Below are 21,672 nucleotides of genomic sequence, written 5' to 3'. Positions count from 1 at the left end.
AAGTTTAATGTTCAAGTAGGTAATAGCAGTCTGTTGGAAAGTTTATAATAATTATTACCTTGTTTACTGTTTATCATCTTAAAAATAAATTTAATTTCAACCTTTTTGTTGTATGGTTTCAGAAACTTGCCTCAGATGTGGTATATTTAGAACATTTAAAGAAAGACATAACTGTTTTTGTTCCACAGGGTGTTCGGAAAGTCACTGTGCACTTGTATATTTGTTAACAGACATGTTTTAATATAGAATACAGGAGGTAAATATGAATGACAATAATAAACAATGTTGAAAGTGACCACCGTTGGCATCAATACAGACTTGGATCCTTCCTATTTTGTTTCTAAACATCTCTGTCAGTTGCTGGCTTGAAATAGACTGAATGAATGCTGTTATTGCTGCTTTCCAACTGCACAGTGACTTTCCGAACACCCTGTATGATAGTATTTTATTGTCAACACTCAAAGGATGATTCAGTTAAACACCCATGAATCTCTGCCTTTTAAATTAGGTTTTGTGAATAGATAGCTGAGCTATAAACTTTATAAATCTTTCGAACATTTACTTTAAACTTGTCACCCAAACCTGTAACTTGAGTAATAAAATACAAGCTGTCTCCAAAACTACTAACTCCATAAAAGTAGTCATTGTTGATTAACCAAATTAACCAATATATCAATTAGTGTTACATGAAGTAATTTATCATAACTGTGATTAAATTGATCAATATTCTAAAAATAATGAATTTAATAAAAATTGGTGCTTCCAAAACAATAGTTCACCTGTTTACACAGATTAGCCACAAATTATGAAACTGCTTGTGGTATCCTTGTTTCTACTTATTAAATAAGCTTGATATAAACTGTATCTTTGCATAGACTTTTATTGTGAGAGACAGTACCGAGGAAGTGTTCTTCCCATTTTGATTCTTGCTTACTGACCATTACCGTTTAACAGCTTCTGGCCACTGGGGTGGTGTACCACAAGGAACATTCATTGATGTGGCTTAACAAAATTAGATAGGGTGTGGAATGGTTGTGGCAATGTCACCCCTCTAAACAATAACTATTACCACTTGTGCCTTCTTCTTGCAGCCAAAGTTTGTTCAGTATAAAATAAGCAAACAAAATGTTTGCATCTGCTTGGACAGTCATGTTTTCATTTTGCTCATCCCTGCAATGCACGGGACTCATTTACTTCTTCCCCTCCTTCCATTTTTGGGGGAAGAGTACACCTTGGTTGAGGTAAAGTGAGGTCTCCCACAGTTGGGTCCATTTTGAATCCATGCCATCAGGTGTCACATTCAATAAATGTCCCTTTGGGTACTTTCAGAAGGGAGGTCATCTTTGTAAACTTTTAGACTGGCTTCTTTATACAAGTTAGATTCAAGATTTTAGGTAATCTGTGTGATGAGATGAGTTATTGTTTCAGAATCTGTTATTTTCTTAATCTAGAAAAGTATTTTTGATTGTGATACTCACCTGTTTACACACTTTCTTCCATCTTCCCCACTTTCTCATGCCTTGTCTCATCAAAGATTGAAGTTACCATGAGTGCAAGTATTGTTGGGAAAGTTACTGTGCATTGAACTTGCATTGCCCATCCTGTTGGTGGAGAGATTTTTTTCACATATCATGTACCAGCACAGTTAATCTTAAAATGTAACAAGGTGGAAGTTGCTTCAAGGCTTAGTGGCATACAAATATCTTGTGCATAAACACAAGGAATATAGCTAATCGATGTGAAGAGATACCTGTTAAAAATAAGTAATTTTCACTTAATGTTTTTAATTATTTCAGCTTAACTAAATAATATTGCAACTTGCAAAAATAATTAATCAAAATCAGTGTTATTGTTATTTCCAGTTATTCAACTATTCAAGGCTTGCACGAAAACATAATTTCAGTATTTAATGAACCTGATGATATATTGATTATCAAATTACATTGATTCTCCAGCTCTGTTGCTGAAGCACCAGGCAAAAATAAAGTTAAAACATTTTGAATTCAGATGTTAGACAAAAATCTTTAATATATTTTGACATGATACCTGCCAGTGTCTTCCTTGGTGGTTTAATATTACACTAAATCCATAGTATCTAGGGAAACACAAACCACAATTTCAAATAATTTAATTCCTCGTGTCTCTCTGTGGTTCTTTTGAATTGAAGAAAATGGCAGTAAAGATCTTAGTATGAAAAACAACTAAGAAATTAAAGTACAAAGAAAATATTGCATTTCTCAGCAAAACAAAAAATGTTAACTCAATTTTTCAAATCAGTGTGAATTATTTTAAATGACATGGAAGCTATATATTCATGAAATATGTTCTTACAAAAACTATACTTCTCTAAATCATCAAAGAACTAATCTGGCTTGGCATGGCCAGGTGGTCAGGGTGATTGATTCGCAATTTAAGAACCGTGGGATCGAATCCCCGTCACACCAAACATACTTGTCCTTTCAGTTGTGGGGGCATTATAATGTGATGGCCAATACCACTATTCATTGATAAAAGAATATTCCAAGGGTTGATGGTGATGACTAGTTGTTTCCCTCTAGTCTTATACTGCTAAATTAGGGACAGCTTGTGCACATATCCCTCGTGTAGCTTTGTCAGATACAAAAACAAAACGGAATGACTCGAAGAAATCTACAAGTACTAGGAATTTTCTTCACAGACAATACAATCAAGTGGGTGAATTAGTGTAATAGCAGTAGCCAAGCTGGTTTTCTGGATCTTTTTGTTTGTAAGAGTATTTAGATGTATTTCATAAGTATTTACTTCTTGGTATACAGGTCTTAACAATTAACATAAATCAGAGTTGGCTTCAGAAGAATTCATCAGCCACATGAGTCCTAGCAATATCATTTCTATTTTGTTTTATTTTTCTCTTGATTTATTATCAAATAACTGTTGTAACTATTAAGATGATAAAATTATCTACATTTATTTTATTCCTCATGTGATGGTTAACTTTTGTTTGAAGCTTTCTAAGAGGTGTGTTTTTCAAAACTGCCTAGGGCATTAGTAAAGGGCTGTAACAATGCACACTACCCAGATCGCTACGGACATTTTCGAGAAGCGAGCTACACACAAGCAAAGCATCACTGGTGGTGGAAGGTAAGCATTTATTAGTCTTTAAAATGTATATGAACTTCCCATTCTGTTAATGTTAATTATTCATTAGTAATATTAATATATGGCATCAAATATTCTGATTTCATATTTTATGTACAGGTTAACTTTACTCATAGTTATTCTTACAGGAAAAGTATTTTTTTTATATCCTCCAATTTTTGTTTTTTGGAAAGAAATTGTGTAGTCAACTTTATTTAAAAAATGTTGATTTACATCCATTTTAACACAACTTTGTATAAATGTTCATTACCACTTACACATGTAAGAATTTGAAGGTGACATTGAAGAAGTTCAGTATAAAGAAATCAAATGTCACATGAATGGTGTGTGATATCTGTTTGCTCTTTGGTTCTGTATTTTACCAAACAATTCCTAACCTAGAGAATCCACCCCCACATACATACATACATGTGTTTGGTTGTATATCCTCTAAATACTTGAATGTCATTCTCATAAAACTGAAAGTAAATATTAAGATGTTTCATTTTTACTATCAGTACATTGCTTTTGTTGATTGTTTATATGTTTATCTGTTTTAAAAAAGATAAATATTGAAAAATGATTAAAATAAACACTGAGATTGCAGAAAGGTGTTTAGTAATGGTAATCATTATCATTTAACTGTCAGATCTATCAGGTAAGGTGCTTGTTTAGGTTCAGTATCACATCTGTACTTGGAAGTTATAGAATAACTGAATTAATCAACATTGAGAAAGTTCTATTGAACTGTTGGTTAAGTGACTTTGGTTTTATTCAAAATGAATTTAACATAATTATATAAGAATATTCCACCAAACCGTCCAAACAAGTATTTTCAAAATTTGATGATACAACTTTATTTCACATTTTTTGATATGTAAAGTGAGTTCTGTAGAAAAAGCATGAGTGTTTTAGTTACAACTAATAAAGGACTACAGTGAGGAACCCAAAGTACAAGTTCAAAGCTTCAATTTTTGTTTTAAGAAAATATTTCTGTAAAAGCAGTCTGTTATTATCTACTAACACATTCCAAGCGAAAAAATTCCCTTAAATATTAAACAAACATATGTAGGTTACGTTTGTGAGGGAAACATCCCAAAATGAGAGTTAAAGAAACCAATGTAAACTTACCCTGATAGCAGTATGTGTTTGAATCATGTGTCTGTTATGATACTCTTAAAAATTGATTATGGGAATGGAAACACCTGGTGTGTTTGCTTCAATGTTTTGTATGTTTCATCATTTCACGTGCAGATAGTCCTTGTGTAGTTTTGTGCGAAATTAAAAAAAAACACAAAATCATTTCACGTTCAACATGTACAATACATACCATTAAGTAGTTTATATGTTCATTTGAACTTTAGAATATTGTAAGTTATTATAAATTAAACTATTTGGGTTTTACATACATGACATTTTATAATCTTTGTGTTGCTACTGTTATGTAAACTGTTGTATTGTGTTCTGTTCTAGTCATTGAAGTACAACAGTTTATATCCAGTTATTTTGTTGAAAGGAGTTGCCATACATTCAGCAATAAAACCCTAAATGAAATACCATAATAAATCATTGTAACTAATTTTGAAATTTAATATAAAATAAAGCTTATTTATTTCCATCTGGTTTTTCTTATCTCTCAAGATAATTATTTTTCCACCAACCATTTTGTACAGATGTGTTCCATTGTTTCCTTTCATTCTCCTTGAATGATCTGTGTTTTCTGCTATCTACTACCTGTTAAATTATTTTCACATCTAAACCCTACTTGGAAATTCCTGTTGATCTATGTTCATCTTTTATTTTTACAAGTATAATGCAGTTTTACATTTTTCAACTTTATTCAAACTTATCTTATTTTTGTATGTAAAGTGTTTTGAATATATATATATGCCAATGCACATGTAAACACATACATGCACGTGCGTGTGTGTGTGTAATTACCAAATTGTCTCCTTGGTTATATTGTTAGACCTTGTAAATCCAGTATCTGCTTCCCTTAGTGTTGCACTAACAACTCCAGGCTATTACGTCTGTTGAAATAAGTAGAGAAAATGCTAAAATATTAACATGTTTAAATGTTGCACATTTAGTAATGAACCAAGCTTGTGGTTTACCTTTAACATCTCCAGTGAATTCTCACAAATACCTCAGACAGTAAAAGAATAATTAATGAATGTTTTATTTATTACCAAAGTTATTTTTTAGCATTATCCCTATGAGAATGTAAAGGCCAGTAGCAACAGCTTGTATATAAACATGTTTTCAACTAAAGCACATCTGTTTATTATGTGCACATGATATGGAATGTATCACTTTTTTTTTAATGTATGTTGCCATTGTAACTATTCCAGAAAAGGGAACTTTACAGGTGGAGCCACTGCCTACTTTTAAAGTCATTGTGCCAACAGATCCACCAAGATGATAATTTTGAAAAATAAATATAAATATGAATTGATAAAGTGATAATATAAATTTTCATTACTACCTTTCAATTACTTCTGTAATTTGTAGGCTTAGTTACTTGTGCATCTTCCTGTATGTACTGTACTTACATAATAAACACATCAGTCACACCTTTCCAACAATACTTGTACTAACTATTAACACCCATAACTGGTAAGTAATATCTACATTTTTATATTTTAATCCAGTTCCACTTTCTAAAGTAATATATTTAGTTTATGAATTATTTATTGGGATCTAGTTTCATTTCTTTCAACATCAACACTACATAAAGCTTTCATGCTGTTTCAGTTCATCTTCAGTCATAGAATGTAGGCTTAAAACAGTCATTCTTTTCAAGTTTGACAATTTATATTTGTTTTATAACATAAGATTACTTATAAAGTGTCTTTATTTTGTGGTGACTGTTGTGGACTTTCATATGTTTTAAAATTAGAAAAGCGTTCAGTAAAATTATCAAATAGATCGCTTAAGTTATGTGTTTAAAGATATGTTGAAGTTGAGTCACTTTTACTTTTGAGTCTGTAGAGACAAACAGTACAATAAGTGGTTAGAGAAATCCTCTTATTTCATTAATATTCACGTGTGGTTTGAAGTTGTAAACCTTAATGCAGTTTTGATATTTCTCGTTGTTACCCTTTGTTAACAGTTTCAGTCACTTGTTAGTCACATAATAAAAGAAACTAAATAAATTCTGGACAAAAGAAAATGAAGTTTTATAAAAATGGAAACTAAATGCCAGGTGAAAGTATAAATATATATATTTCTTGGAGAACATGTGAACATGATTGTGATTAGTTAGAGATAAAACAAGTTAAATTTCATGGAGACTTCTAACGATTAACTTTGTTTATATATTACCAAATAAAATTAGGTATTTGTCTCATCCAAATTATTGACAGGTACATTTTGTGACAATTAACAACTAATTTTCTGTGTTTACGTATCTCGTTAAATAAAGGAACATGTTTTGAAATTAGTTTACAGAGTTGATTTTGTAGTTTTACTTTTAGAACACTCCCATAAAGTTTTTGAAGATGTTTTATTTAAAGAAACAAAACCAGCAATTAGAAATCTATGTCTATTGTGAACATTTCAAAGTAACATGAAGATGAACAGATGTTAATTTTGTGTATATTTATTCTGTTTATTTCACCAACAAATGTTAACAAGGTAAGGTATTCTATTGTTATTTATTTCAATAAAAGTTCTTAGCTAGCTAAGGTTTTTATATATATTCTGTTTTTTAAATCTGATAACTTTTAACTAAACAATTGCAGGTTGTTGTTACATGGATTACTCGTATATACATTATAATTTTCAGTGTTCTGTCATAATGTTTGTTTTGTTCACTGTAGATGAACTATGTTTTTGATGGCCTTGAAGTAACGAGGAATCATACAGGACCATTCCTCTTTCTTGAAGAAGACCATTTTGTGTTTCCAGACATTCTTCACGTGCTGAATCTTATGGAGTTAAAAAACAAGTATGTGGTTATAACATCACAAAATATGATTCTATGTATTGTTTTTATTGTAGTCTTATTCCTTATTACTTGTTTGGTTGTTTTTTTTGTGTGCTTTAAACACACACACACACACACACACACACACACACACACACGTGTATATACATCAAATTAAAGCTCTACAAAGTGACCAGAAGCACTTAAAATTGTAAATATAATATATGTTAGACATCACTCTGTTACTAGTTAAAAAAAAAAAAAACATTTCCTGTGTTATGTACTTGTGCTTTCAGCATCAGAGGACTTGCTGTTTAACAAGGCATTTATGTCTCTGTTAACTGTTATTAATGGCTTGAGTCTAAACTAGCTAAAAGTAACTCCACCTTCTGATTGATGGGATGCTATAGTCATATTCAAACCATTCTGTGGGTAATTATTAGGTCTGTATTTATCCATTGGCAACATCCAAGAACTTCTAGATTTGTTAATCCAGATAGTGGTTTTCTGCTGTTCTTCATCATAAGTTTGAATGTTTAAAGCACCATAATAGCTAGACCCTTAATTTATAATTATGGTTAGTGTCTTACAGGCTGTGGCTATTCCACAAAGTCAAGTATAATGCAGTTCCCATCGTACAATGTGTGTGTATCCTATACTCTCATCAAAGTCATGGGTAATAACTTTACTGCCAGATTTGTGAGTGATGTCAGAACATGTGTTAAAAATCTATGTATATTATGAAGTGGTAAAATTTGATGGCATAACAAAAAATACCATAACAGTAGTAGTATCCAGTTGTCTTTTATTTCCTCAGCAACACACACACACACACACACACACACACACACACACACACACACACAAACTTGGATGTGAGGAGATCATTGACAAATGTCTTCTGATCTTACCTGCACCTACTAACCATTCCTGTTTTGTGTTCTTTGATATCCTTTCTTTTTGTACATAATGAATTTCTGGCTGTTGAAGGTATAAACACTTACCTCTTACCAAACACCTAACAAAGAAATTCACATGAGGTCAGAATGTTTGGTCACATTTCATAATGGAGTGTACTGCATTATTGATGTATTATATTTCTACCACTGTGCACTCTTAAACTGTAAAACGTTTGTACTAATTCTGATACAATTGTTTTTTGTACTTAGCCATGACTATAATAAGTGAAGTTTTGTTTTGAATACTGGGTAGTTGAGAGAAGGAAAACTGTATGATGTAATTCTTTTAGGTAAACTTTCATAATAACAATAAATTAAGTACCAGACTATTAGAAAAAAAAACAGTCATTGAAAAACGATTTTAAAAAATTGTGAATTTTTTTTCCTTTTTCAATTGTGGGACCAAGTATGAGGCAGTGGTTGTTGAAACTTAAATTAAGTGATTGTTTTAGATTCATAAATACCAACTGAAAAACTGATATATAATGATGATAGTATGCAAGTCTTCCTTCCAATGAGAGTTTTACATTCATCTGAAATAAATAGAACATGGTGTACTTTAGTAATCTATTTTATTTTGTATTAAGACACATCTTCACTAAGTTAATGGTAAGATTCATGTAGATTTTAAAACCTTTATGAACATAGGTTCTCACAGGATTGTCTGTTAAACAGTTCACGTAAGGTGTAGTGTTTGTTTCTCTAAATGCTCACAATCTCTTTCTCATCCAACTTCATAAAATAATTACAATTATTTAGCATCAGTTACTGAATATCAGGAGATAGTCACATTCCAGAAACATTAGACGCATGGTAATACCGAAGATATACTTTTTAAATAATCTGAGTAAATTTTAGAATCGGAGAAAAAGAGAGAGAGAGAGAAAAAAACAAACTTGTCATTGTTTAACTCTTGTGTCATTAAGATATTCCTGCTTTATGTATTTATTCTATATTATATTTTAATGTTTAACTCTTGTGTCATTAAGATATTCCTGCTTTACGTATTTATTCTGTATTATATTTTAATGTTTAACTCTTGTGTCGTTAAGATATTCCTGCTTTATGTGTTTATTCTGTATTATATTTTAATGTTTAACTTGTGTGTCGTTAAGATATTCCTGCTTTACGTCTTTATTCTGTATTATATTTTAAAAAAAAAGGTTTCATGACTTACTATCTAAATAGTGATAATCTGTATATTACTCAATACTAGTTCACTAAAATACAGCCAAGACAGGCCACTTTGTAAGGATTAAAGATCAGTTTTGTATTATTGAATATGGTAACATGAGCATCACATCAGTGCAAGTTGTGTAATGTTAGTTAGGCATAATGAGAAAGTCAATATAATAAAAAGATAATGAATATATAATGTTATGAGACCTAAGTTATGTACTAAACGTTTGTATTTTAGTGTTAATATGTTGTCGGTCTATCATACAAACAAATGACGTACTTATTTCCTACTTTTGTTTTTATTATGGTTACGAGGTTGAGAAGTTGACAGACTTCACATAGTTAACAGTATTAACAAAAAAAGTCTTATTGAAAACGAATGTTAATGTATTTGAGAATTTATAGACATTACATAAATAATACTTTGGATTTTTGAGACAAAATTGTTTTAATCCTAACATGACATCACTTCGTACTTGGACTAGTAACCAAACGCACTGTATTTACACAATCAAATCTTTACTAAAACCATTTCATTAAAAAATCTTATATTGTGTATGAAAAACATTTACTAAAAGTCTGCTAAATTTTATGAAGATAAAGATACTGTTTTAAAAGATGATGTAAATAATTAACATGTGCAGATGCATATATGAACTTGTGTATATTACACTGAGTCTATTGCAAAATAGTTAATTGAACTGTTAGTCAAATGTGACTAATAACACTTGTATACTTGTTATAGTTGAAAGTCTGTATGAGTGATCTTTTTCTTGTTTTCTTTCTCTTCATGCTCTCGTTATTTCTAGTCTCTTTCATTTTTCTTCCTCTCTTCTGTCAGTCTTGTTGTGTAAGAAATTATTGTAGTTAACTGTCTTTTAACCCAAGATAAGATGTTATTTGTACTCATTTATTGAAGTATGTTGACACAGTTAAATGGTGTAATTGTAATGTAACTGGCAATAAAACACATTTTGGAAATGATGAACTTGAGTTTTTATAGGCAAAATAACTGGCTTCATTATCAAACAAAATCAGTGCTCTAATCGAAACATGTTCAATCACCGTAATGTGTGGGGGTGAATGTTAAGAATGTTGTTGTGCACTTGTAATAGGTTAATGTGTAGGGTAAGTTATGGTGTTTAAGATCTCACAGAATTGTTATATTCACAGAGATTGTTCAACATGTAACATTCTTTGCTTGGGTAATTATGCCAAGTCTTTCAACTTCCCTGCAAAAGGAAATCAGGTAATTCTTTTTTGATGAGATTATTTAGTTACATTGTATGTTGATTTTTAGTTATTCGTTGTTTTTTATGTAGTTTGTGATGGATTTTATTTTAATATCTTTGTTTATTTCAGATTAATGTATATTTAGAAATGTATGTAAATAATTGTTAAATGTGTATTGTGCAAGTCATGCCTGTTCTCTAAATTTGTAGAATATTCTTGAGAGTAAGAATCAAGTCTTACAACAGCACTAGTGTATTTTTGAATATTTTTGGGCCAACTAAACTTTCTAAAAGTATGCCTAAAGCATTCAGTTCAAGTCTGGATATAGGACTTTATATTGCTTGTAAGTTTGTAAAACTTATTACAAATTATAACTGTAATAAACTTCACAAACTTGTGTATATTATAAGTATATAATCTGTATATTATACACTTATAATATAGTGTATTATAATCAGTGTTATGATACAGACATGTTGCTTGTATCTGAATTTAACCTTGGTCTTGGTTAAATGCTACTTCAAATCAGTTGAAGGATGTTGCATATAAATTAGAATTATTTTCTCTCTGTAAGCCATACATAAAATGTTCAGTTCAAGATGAGGTGGAAGACTTGATATTGTGTGCAAGTTTGTAAAACTTTTGTGTGTCAGTCATTATTTGTAATAACCATTATTGTAAATTGTGTTATTGTTTGTATCTTAAAATATCTTTTGTGTTAAGAAAGAATCATGTTTATCAATATTGTTGGCAAATGTCATAAGTTGATACATTTTGATATTCATTTAACCTTTTCCAGTTATTTGAAATTGTCAGACAAAATATGTAACAGAATAAATCCGGGATTTATCCGAAATTATAATATGCAACAAGTTATAATCTACTGTTAAACTTCAAACTAAAACAAAACCTAATGATAGATTTCGTCTCAGCTTAGTTATTTAGTACAGGGTCAATCTCCTTGATTTTATTACCAGAACATGCAAGTTATTAATGCTTTGTTTTTCCTTCATTTTTACCTTTACATTTCATCTCAACCTCTTACAGGTTGAAGTCACCAAATGGTTATCCAGCAAACACAACATGGGAATGGTGATAAATCGTTCTCTCTGGACACAAATTAAAATGTGTGCCAAAGTAAGTGCTTGTCTGTATTTACTTGTTTATACTGCACTTTAGATAGTTAACCCTTAACTCCCTAGCATAAGGTATTTTAAGATGTAGTATTTCTCATTACAAACAAAACTGTTTACTTTATATCCATGTGGTTCTACTCTTTCAGACATCTTCCATGCAATCAGGAGGGTCCCCAATATGGCCTGGTGGCTAAAGTGCTTAACTTGCAATCTATGACTTTGGATCTCTGTTACTAATCATACTAACTTTTTTTCAGTTTAGGGGGTATTATAATGTTATGGTCAATCTCTGTATTTGTTGGTTAAAGAGTAACCAAGAGTTGATGGTGTTGATTATCTCCATTCCCTCTGATCTGTTGCTGCTAAATTAGGGATGGCTCTTTAGATAGCCCTCAAGTAGCTTTGCATGAAATTCCAAACATGCCAAGGTCAAAGTAAAAAATTCAAGCCACTGATTATGCTCCGCACTTGGGTGTGATATCCGCGACAGTGAAACCCAATATTTTGTTCATAGTTGATGGGTAAGTGGTGAGCACTACTGATCAATTGTTTTCCATCTGGTTAGTAGTTTTCAGTTGAAATGTCTATTTTATTGAAACTTAAGGGAATCTGACCTAGCTGTGTAGTAAGGACCTTTCACATTAAAAATACCAAATCTTCACAAACAACTTGTATCACCTTTATCAGTTCAGGATAGCAATAGTTCTACATACCTGGTATGTAGAATCTATGAAGAACTGGTTAGGATCCTGTTTTCTGGTAACATGGATTTTATATAATGTTGCATAATTCAAATCCAAATACCTTAAGGATATGAAGATCTTAGAAATAAAATATTGGCAGCTCAAAATACCCTGGCATGGCTGGGTGGTTAGGGTGCTTGACATGCAGTCTGAAGGTCACAGGTTTGAATCCCTGTCACACCAAAAAGTATTGTCCTATCAGTCATGGGGGGGGGTATTATAATGTAATGCTCAATCCCACTATTCATTAATAAAAGAGTAGTGCAAGAGTTGGCGGTGAGGGGTGATGACTAGCTGCCTTCCCTCTAGTCTTGCACTGCTAAATTACGGATAACTAGAGCACATATCCCTCGTAGCTTTGTGCAAAATTTAAAACAGACAAGCTCAAAATAAGAGCTAAGATGACGTGCTTGAAAACCCATTCTGTTAAATATTTTGCTGACAATCAACTCCCACAGCTTGGCATCCTGTGTCTGAAGTTAGGATGAAAGGACTTCAAAATACAATAAGCATGATAGGTGTGATTATTTTAATCTCAACCACATTCTATCTGAATATTTTTTTCTGAGTTCATGTATTAGTTTTGAATACATCTTATTAACTATACTTGTGTTGTATGCACAAAAGATGGTGGTCCTGTGGTTAAGGTGCTCAACTCATAATCTGAAAATCGCGGGTTCAAATCCCTGTCGCACCAAACATGCTCGCCTTTTCAGCTGTAGGGGCATTATAATGTGATGGTCAGTCCCATTATTCATTGGTTAAATAGTAGTCCAAGTCAGTAGTCCAAATAGTGTCAAATAGTTGACAGTGAGTGGGGTTGACTAGCTGCCTTCCCTCTAATCTTACACTGCTAAATTAGAGATGGCTAGTGCAGATAGCTCTTTTGTAACTTTGTGCAAAATTTAGAAAACAAAAAATTAAAGATGGAAACCCAAGTTATCCTCTTTTGCTCCATTGTGGAATTGATAGGTTCAGAAAGTTGATTTTCATCACTGTTATGAATACGAAGCTAGTGCATGAAACCTGTCTTGGTCTTGGTTAATAGTTGTATGGTGAAGTAGAATTTTAAAGATTGTTGTGTTGTGAATAAAAAAAGAAAACATCTCAGTCAGTTTGACTTGACAGGGCTCGAAATTAACGGCTGCCAGATGTCCCGGGGTACATATATGTTACCTGTGAGCAACAATCCTTGCTATGTCTATTTCATGTGCTGGCAAGTGATATTTTACCCTTAAATAATTATTTTATTGGTCATTTTTAACAGATTTTTACCAATAACGGGCAATAACAGCCTGTAATGAAACTGAAAGTTGGGCAAACAAGCTGCTATTTCTTTCATCAGACATTTCCCCTGCTGACTTGTGTTGTAACACATAGATTACAAGGTCTGTGTAAACTAAATTGAACAGCCTTGTTCTGTAGTTTCTGTGGTCCATGACTTCGCCTTCGGATCACGGGGTTTCAGGGCCAGCAATTTTTGTAAACAGTCACCCTTCCTCTATCTTTCTGTCTCCATATAATTTACCTAGCCCAAATAAGTCTGTGCATCCAATTAATGGAACAGCTGTTCTGATTGTCTGTAGTTAATCTGTGGTTTTACCAAAGAACATGGCTTTGTTGAAATATTTCAAAAAGTGAAGGAAATCTGATGATGAGAGTTTAGAATTGAATACGGAAAGTGATATTAGTAACAACAATAGTTGTACGAAGTGAAAGGAAGATGTAGTGAAGATGTGAGGACTGAGAAGGATAAAAAAAGTGGAAGAAAAGTAGGCATCACCACGAGTGTCAGTGGTGATAGTGGTGCCATTCCTGTTGCCTCGGCAGAACGCAATAAAAAGTATGACTAGGTGAAGCAATCTCAGAGTTACTTACTGAAATTGGAAAAAGTTTGATCAAGAAACTAATGAAATGTTTTGCAAGGCATGCAAAAGCCACAAAAACGTGTGCCAGGGAGATGGTTTCTTTCTAAAAGGTACCAGTAATTTTTGTCTACAATTGACCAAAACCCATGATACAAGTGGAAGGCATACAATGTGTGTTCAAGCTGCCAATGCTGAAGCTAACCCACAGGTTTAGCCGATGGATTTATGCATGAGAAATTTACGTGCTCATCAGCTTGAGCACTTGGAAAAACTTTTCACTACTGTTTATTACTTAGTAGTTACAGAATAGCTGTTTTCTCGTTTTGGACCTTTATGTGAGTTACAGAAAATAAATGGAGTGCAGCTAGGAGACACATAATGACAAATCAGCAAAGAACTTTATCATGTGTAATAATGACATCATGATGCAAGATCTGTGTGCAAACCTTAACAATGCTGCAGTGTTTTCCTTTATGTAAGATGGATCTACAGACACTGGAGTAATTGAAGAAGAAATTGAATTTGTTAAATTTGTTAAGGCAGGAAATGTTGTTACATAATTTTTGGACTTGCAGGCTTTACCCAATGGTACTGCCACAGGATTAAAAACAGCAGTTGAAAAGGTATTTGAGACAGTTGATGTGGAGAAGTGGAAAAGAAAGACAACCAGTATGGGTACTGATGGTGCTTCTGTTAATACTGGAGCAGAAAATGGACTAATTGCACTTCTTACTAGAGATGGAATGCCATGGTTAGTTGAGGTGTGGTGTGTGGCCCACCCGTAGGAAAGGGGACTGTTGGATGCTGTGAAGGAAGAAAAGTTTTTATCAGACATAAAAGACCTTCTGTTAGTACTTTACAAACAGTATCATTTCAGTGCCAAAGCAAGCAGGGAATTAAGTAGTGTCAGTGATGCTCTAGAAGAAAAAAACCATTAAAACCTGTGAACATCCTAGGGACGAGATGAGCTTCTCACCCTATAGAACATTTGAAGTTCTGCTGAAAAAAAATTTCAAATCCGTATATATGCATTTAGACCATACAGCTGAGTCAAAAGATGCTAGTGCTACAATGGTTGGGAGAGCTAGAAAAAACCAACTGGACATGAAAAAATACAAGACTTCGCTGTATATGCATTTCATGTTTGATACCTTGTGTGAATTGTCACTGTTGAGCGTGAGCTTCCAATGTGATCAGGCTACTCTAACTGACCCACTTGATGCACTGAATACCTTTGTGCTTGTTGTAGAGGGCTTGAAGCATATAAATGGAGAAAATCTAAGACTTTAAGACTTATCCAAGATGTTGGTGAAGGCAGTCACTAGCAAGAGATTGAGCTCACCAAACATGAGCAGGATCTTCAACAGTTTGAAAATGCGAAAGAATGCATATTCCAGAGAGTCATAGATCATACTCAGAAAAGATTTAGACCTTTTCTGGAGAAGGAGCTAATGCAGGTGGCCATAGTGCTCAATCCAAGAGACAATGAACCTCAAGAAGCTCTTGCTGTGTTTGGGATAGATCAAATTAACATTGTGGCAGCTCATTTTGAACAGCCTCTTCAGGTTGTAGGGTATGATAATGCTGCAGCATTACATGAGTGGCTTGACCTAAAGGCATTCTCTCAGAGGCAAGACAACGTTCGAGGCATGGACCTTTCACCACTTCTGGAATTGGAATTTTCTTCAATTCTCTGACACTCCCAAATTTCTGTCTTCTAGCACAAATCAATCTTGCACTGCCAATGAACACAGCATATTGTGAAAGGGGATTTTCCATTATGAAGAAAATCAAGCATGACTGGAGAGCCAGTTTGGATCCAGTCACACTATCCATGCTTATGAGGATAACAATAGATGGTCCAACATTGGCTGAGTTTAACTCCAAGAGAGCAGTGGAGTACTGGTGGATTCAATCTCATTGTACTAGGAGGCCTGATTACCTTGATGACTAAGTCTAGTCTACCTACTACTTACCAGAGTAACTGTTTACAGGTGTTACTCAGTACTAGTTCACTTTTAGACTACTTCTAGTCTATATAGTGTAGTCTACCAGGATAATTAACATGCTCACTTACCTGATGATGAAGATGCTTATAATCATTGTATGTGGAGTAACTACAAACAAGTGAAAGTTTCTATGTTTATATTGTTGTATTTTGAAGTGTTTAGTTTTATAGATATTAAAATGCTCATGTTATACTTGTGGTTTATTATTGAAGTCACTTGCTGAAATGGTATCTGTCTGTTGCAGTTTTTATTTGGGACAGTGACTCTTTAAGTGCAGCAAGCAAATATTTCACAAATGGCAAGTGGTCAAGAAACGTTAGTGTCGAGCCCTGCTTGAGAAATATGTACCGATAACCATGCTAATCTCTTGCAGGTAGTTTGGATCTGTATCGATTAACATTTTTGAAATTTAGGAACTTGATACAGTGAGTGAACTTATAAACAGGTCTTAAACAAATTTCACTATCTTAAGAAAAAATACATTTAAGAAATATGTTGTATGTTAAATACTAAGAATTTATTAAATAAACTAAAATGTGAACTTTGTATGTTTTATGGAGCAGTGCTAGACAGTTAGGAAATCAATACTTTTGTTTTCAAAAGAATGACATAAGCTTATAAATATACTAGGCCTAAAAAGAGGAGATTGTCTTCATATTTTGCATAATTTTCAAAGTAAAAGAAAATAATTTAACATACATATCAATATATATTGAGTGGAAGAAGTTTTCTGTGGTAACTGGTATAAAAAATGTGAACTTTATTATAAATCTTGATTAAAAAAACTTTTATATTCTAGAGAAACAACTTCTTGTTTTAACCAGCATTTTGCTTTTGTGGCTTTGATTTGGTAAAACAACAAAATTATTTCAAATCATTTTGTAATTAATGAAATAGTAGCTACATTCGAAAAACAGGTACAACAGAATCATAAATATTTATGTGTATGATACAAAATGCTTCCAAACTATTAGTTTTAAAGCATTCCTTTTGATAAATTGATATATAATTTTTTTTAATAATTTACTTCAGTTTTAAAAAAAAACTGAAAATTCAACATTTTCTTTGTACATTTTATCATGGTAACATAGCATAGATTTCAAAACTATCAATAGGAAGTGATAATCAAATGAATAGGAAAATATTAACAGTGTAACATTTGTTTGTCAGTTATTTTAACTATGTAATTTGACCCATTGGTTTTATTTTCACCTACCAATAAAAAATGTCATTTCTGTTAAGTTGTTTGCACACACTGTTTTTAAATTATTTAGTTTTCTCAAACTGTCAGAAATGTTAAATCTGTGAGTTAAGCCAGTGTGTAGTTCTCTTGGTGAATGAATCATGTAACATAGTAATTTGTAATATATTTCTACTTCCTTCAGAAATAACATAGATCTAATATCATTGTAGATGATCTTATTTGTGGTAGTGTTGTACATATGACATTATCTCCTCTCCTGTTATATTCAGATTATTTTAAATAATTATTAATTTTAAGCATTGTTTAGACACTGACTACTTGATAGAGAAACTTTTACCAATTGTTAAAGACTGATAATTTGGAAAGAAAAAAGTTTCTACATCTTTGCATCATCTTGTTTAGGCCTGCTTCACATCTGGTACATATTGTCAGCCCTGGAAGGTTTTAATACGTGCATTTTGTAATTTGTAATGTTTTGTTTTCTACTACACAGCATACAGAAGTTTCCAATTAGTACATTGCACACTTCAGTATAATTGAGATACTCTGAGAATAACTGTTGAATGTAACACTCTTGGATGCCACTATATACAATGTATGTACATAAAGTACCAACACTGATTGGTACAGTTGAAATATCATGTAAGATTTTGTTCATCTTTATTGGTAAACAGTATTAAACATGTTACACAAATATGTATGTTGTACTCTCTGGCTTTGGGCATGTACATAGAATAGGATAGATGAATATATACATTTAATAGAAACAATGTAAATAAACTATTCAAAGTAGACTTTGCAATATCAATGCATTTCATGTTATGTTTTGTTCTTGAAGGATTTCTGCACATTTGATGACTATAACTGGGATTGGACATTGCAGCATGTCAGTTTCTCTTGTCTACCTAGTCCTCTTAATGTTATGGTTACAGTTTCTTCTCGTGTGCTGCACATTGGAGAATGGTATGTTAAAATCCATCCACCATGTTACTACCTGTCAGAACTTAATGTAACAAGACAGTTGCAATACTAAAAATTACATAATTTTTATCTTTTTTTGTTTTATTACTATTGATACACATTTAAAAATTCCTGTTACTTTCAGCATCTCTTGTTGTTCATTCTATAAACCTTCCTTTCAGCATCTCTTGTTGTTCATTCTATAAACCTTCCTGTCTATTTTCTTTAAGTAAAATGTGTACATTAATACTTTTATATGGAAATTTTCCAAAAATTCAGTTTATAATATATGTACATTATATAGATGTCGCTGTGCACCATTGATATCATGGGCACTGTTGCAACAGGATAATTTCCTGTTTTTGTTACCAGGGAAATTATGTTCCAACCAATTTTATTTATAAATTGAAAAAAGAATAATATCAGGACTTGAGATTGTCAAGCTGGTACACTTATTTTGTCACCTTGTACATAAATACATGTTATGAGTATTTGATTTTGTAGTAATTACAATGAAAACTACTTTGTTTCAGTTATTTGAGAATGCATATGTTTCTTGTAGTACAGTTTTATTTAGTCTTTCAAGTTTTATTTATTATAAAAATGAATCGTGGTTTAAACATTCTTCAGTTTTTTTAGGTTTTGAAACTTCAATCAGTCATTCTAGTTTTTAGTCTAAAAGTGCCTCAAATTTCCAGTATTTTATAGTTAGTTTATATCTAAATTTTAAAATGCTTTTTTTATTTATTTCTGCTCTAACAGAATTGCCCACTAGATTCAGGTGAAAGCACTCGTTTTCTGTGTAAAATACGAGTGGAATCTAAGCAGTAATTAATGGTAGCAATTGTAATAGTAATATTTTAAGTGACTCTCAGTAAAACTATAAATCCTCCAAGCAAATAGTTAGGAAACTGAGGGGGCTTAGGTTCTATTACTAGGGTTAAGTTTTGAAAGCACCTCAACTTTTCTGTTTCTTTTGTCACTTTTAATTTCAAAAATATTTTTATTTTCCTTAAATTTAAAGGCATTACTTTTTTATTTTTTTACTATAATTTTATTTATGTAGTTTTCCATGGATTTGCATTAGCTTTCTTAGTTTATAGGCTTAATGTTTTAAAGCATATATTTGTTGTGTTTAAGATAATTATTTGTGTACAATGTAATGGATTCTTTATATTAGGTTAAGTATTTAAAACATCTTAGTATTAAAACCACTTCAAGAGTTTTTAGTTTTATAAGTTAATTTACTTTTGATTTTGGGTACTTCAAAAGTAGATGTAATGTAAAGCCTGAAAACACATGAAGTATGGCAACCAGTACAACTTTGTGTAAGACATAGGAAACCTTTAAACACATGAAGTATGGCAACCAGTACAACTTTGTGTAAGACATAGGAAGCCTGAAAACATATGAAGTATGGCAACCAGTACAACTTTGTGTAAGACATAGGAAACCTTTAAACACATGAAGTATGGCAACCAGTACAACTTTGTGTAAGACATAGGAAGCCTGAAAACACATGAAGTATGGCAACCAGTACAACTTTGTGTAAGACATAGGAAGCCTGAAAACATATGAAGTAAACCAGTACAACTTTGTGTAAGACATAGGAAACCTTTAAACACATGAAGTATGGCAACCAGTACAACTTTGTGTAAGACATAGGAAGCCTGAAAACACATGAAGTATGGCAACCAGTACAACTTTGTGTAAGACATAGGAAGCCTGAAATCACATGAAGTATGGCAACCAGTACAACTTTGTGTAAGACATAGGAAGCCTGAAAACACATGAAGTATGGCAACCAGTACAACTTTGTGTAAGACATAGGAAGCCTGAAATCACATGAAGTATGGCAACCAGTACAACTTTGTGTAAGACATAGGAAGCCTGAAATCACATGAAGTATGGCAACCAGTACAACTTTGTGTAAGACATAGGAAGCCTGAAATCACATGAAGTATGGCAACCAGTACAACTTTGTGTAAGACATAGGAAGCCTGAAATCACATGAAGTATGGCAACCAGTACAACTTTGTGTAAGACATAGGAAGCCTGAAAACACATGAAGTATGGCAACCAGTACAACTTTGTGTAAGACATAGGAAGCCTGAAATCACATGAAGTATGGCAACCAGTACAACTTTGTGTAAGACATAGGAAGCCTGAAATCGCATGAAGTATGGCAACCAGTACAACTTTGTGTAAGACATAGGAAGCCTGAAAACATATGAAGTATGGCAACCAGTACAACTTTGTGTAAGACATAGGAAGCCTGAAATCACATGAAGTATGGCAACCAGTACAACTTTGTGTAAGACATAGGAAGCCTGAAATCACATGAAGTATGGCAACCAGTATAACTTTGTGTAAGACATAGGAAACCTTTAAACACATGAAGTATGGCAACCAGTACAACTTTGTGTAAGACATAGGAAGCCTGAAATCGCATGAAGTATGGCAACCAGTACAACTTTGTGTAAGACATAGGAAGCCTGAAAACATATGAAGTATGGCAACCAGTACAACTTTGTGTAAGACATAGGAAACCTTTAAACACATGAAGTATGGCAACCAGTACAACTTTGTGTAAGACATAGGAAGCCTGAAACATGAAGTATGGCAACCAGTACAACTTTCTGTAAGGCATAGGAAGCCTGAAATCACATGAAGTATGGCAACCAGTACAACTTTGTGTAAGACACAGGAAGCCTGAAATCACATGAAGTATGGCAACCAGTACAACTTTGTGTAAGACATAGGAAGCCTGAAATCACATGAAGTATGGCAACCAGTACAACTTTGTGTAAGACATAGGAAGCCTGAAATCACATGAAGTATGGCAACCAGTACAACTTTGTGTAAGACATAGGAAGCCTGAAATCACATGAAGTATGGCAACCAGTACAACTTTGTATAAGACATAGGAAGCCTGAAAACACATGAAAATGTTTGAAAAGTTTAAAATTGAACAACTTGCAGGAAATTAATACATTATCCAAAATCACCTGAACATTTGCTCGTTCGTATAACTCGTGTTGCATAATAATGGAGGGTGAAAAATTAGTTTAAGTACGTGGCAAGTACGGTTATCAGATATTTTAGGTGCTTGAAGAAATGTTATGACTGAAAAAAAAAATTCACTTGCAAAAAAAACTAGTCTCAATTTGTTTCTTTGGTTTTTCTTTTAAATTCATGAGCATTCACAGCAGACACAGATATTGTGGCCAACTTCATTTCTAGGGGTTTTTCTGTACTGAGCAAATATCAATATTGCTACATCAAGAAGACATAAAGCATTGCAGGCTAGCCTAGATATAGATAGTTCTATGTTTG

The 21,672-nt window shown here is 32.6% G+C and overlaps 1 protein-coding gene across 2 annotated transcripts in view; it reads left to right on the top strand.

Annotated features, from left to right (window-relative positions):
* Window positions 1–21,672, top strand: part of Mgat2 (alpha-1,6-mannosyl-glycoprotein 2-beta-N-acetylglucosaminyltransferase) — a 38,458-nt gene that overhangs the window by 11,824 nt on the left and 4,962 nt on the right. For both annotated transcript variants that reach the window (XM_076452040.1, XM_076452042.1), the window contains 5 exons: window positions 3,021–3,120; window positions 6,939–7,066; window positions 10,357–10,432; window positions 11,464–11,553; window positions 18,215–18,339. In XM_076452040.1, the coding sequence (XP_076308155.1) occupies window positions 3,021–3,120; window positions 6,939–7,066; window positions 10,357–10,432; window positions 11,464–11,553; window positions 18,215–18,339 (519 nt within the window). The remainder of the gene's footprint in view (window positions 1–3,020; window positions 3,121–6,938; window positions 7,067–10,356; window positions 10,433–11,463; window positions 11,554–18,214; window positions 18,340–21,672) is intronic.

This window comes from Tachypleus tridentatus, chromosome 8 (assembly GCF_004210375.1).
Source record: "Tachypleus tridentatus isolate NWPU-2018 chromosome 8, ASM421037v1, whole genome shotgun sequence".
Taxonomy (NCBI): domain Eukaryota; kingdom Metazoa; phylum Arthropoda; class Merostomata; order Xiphosura; family Limulidae; genus Tachypleus; species Tachypleus tridentatus.
The sequence above is the reverse complement of the archived record's forward strand: the minus strand, read 5'-3'. Positions and strand labels throughout refer to the sequence as shown.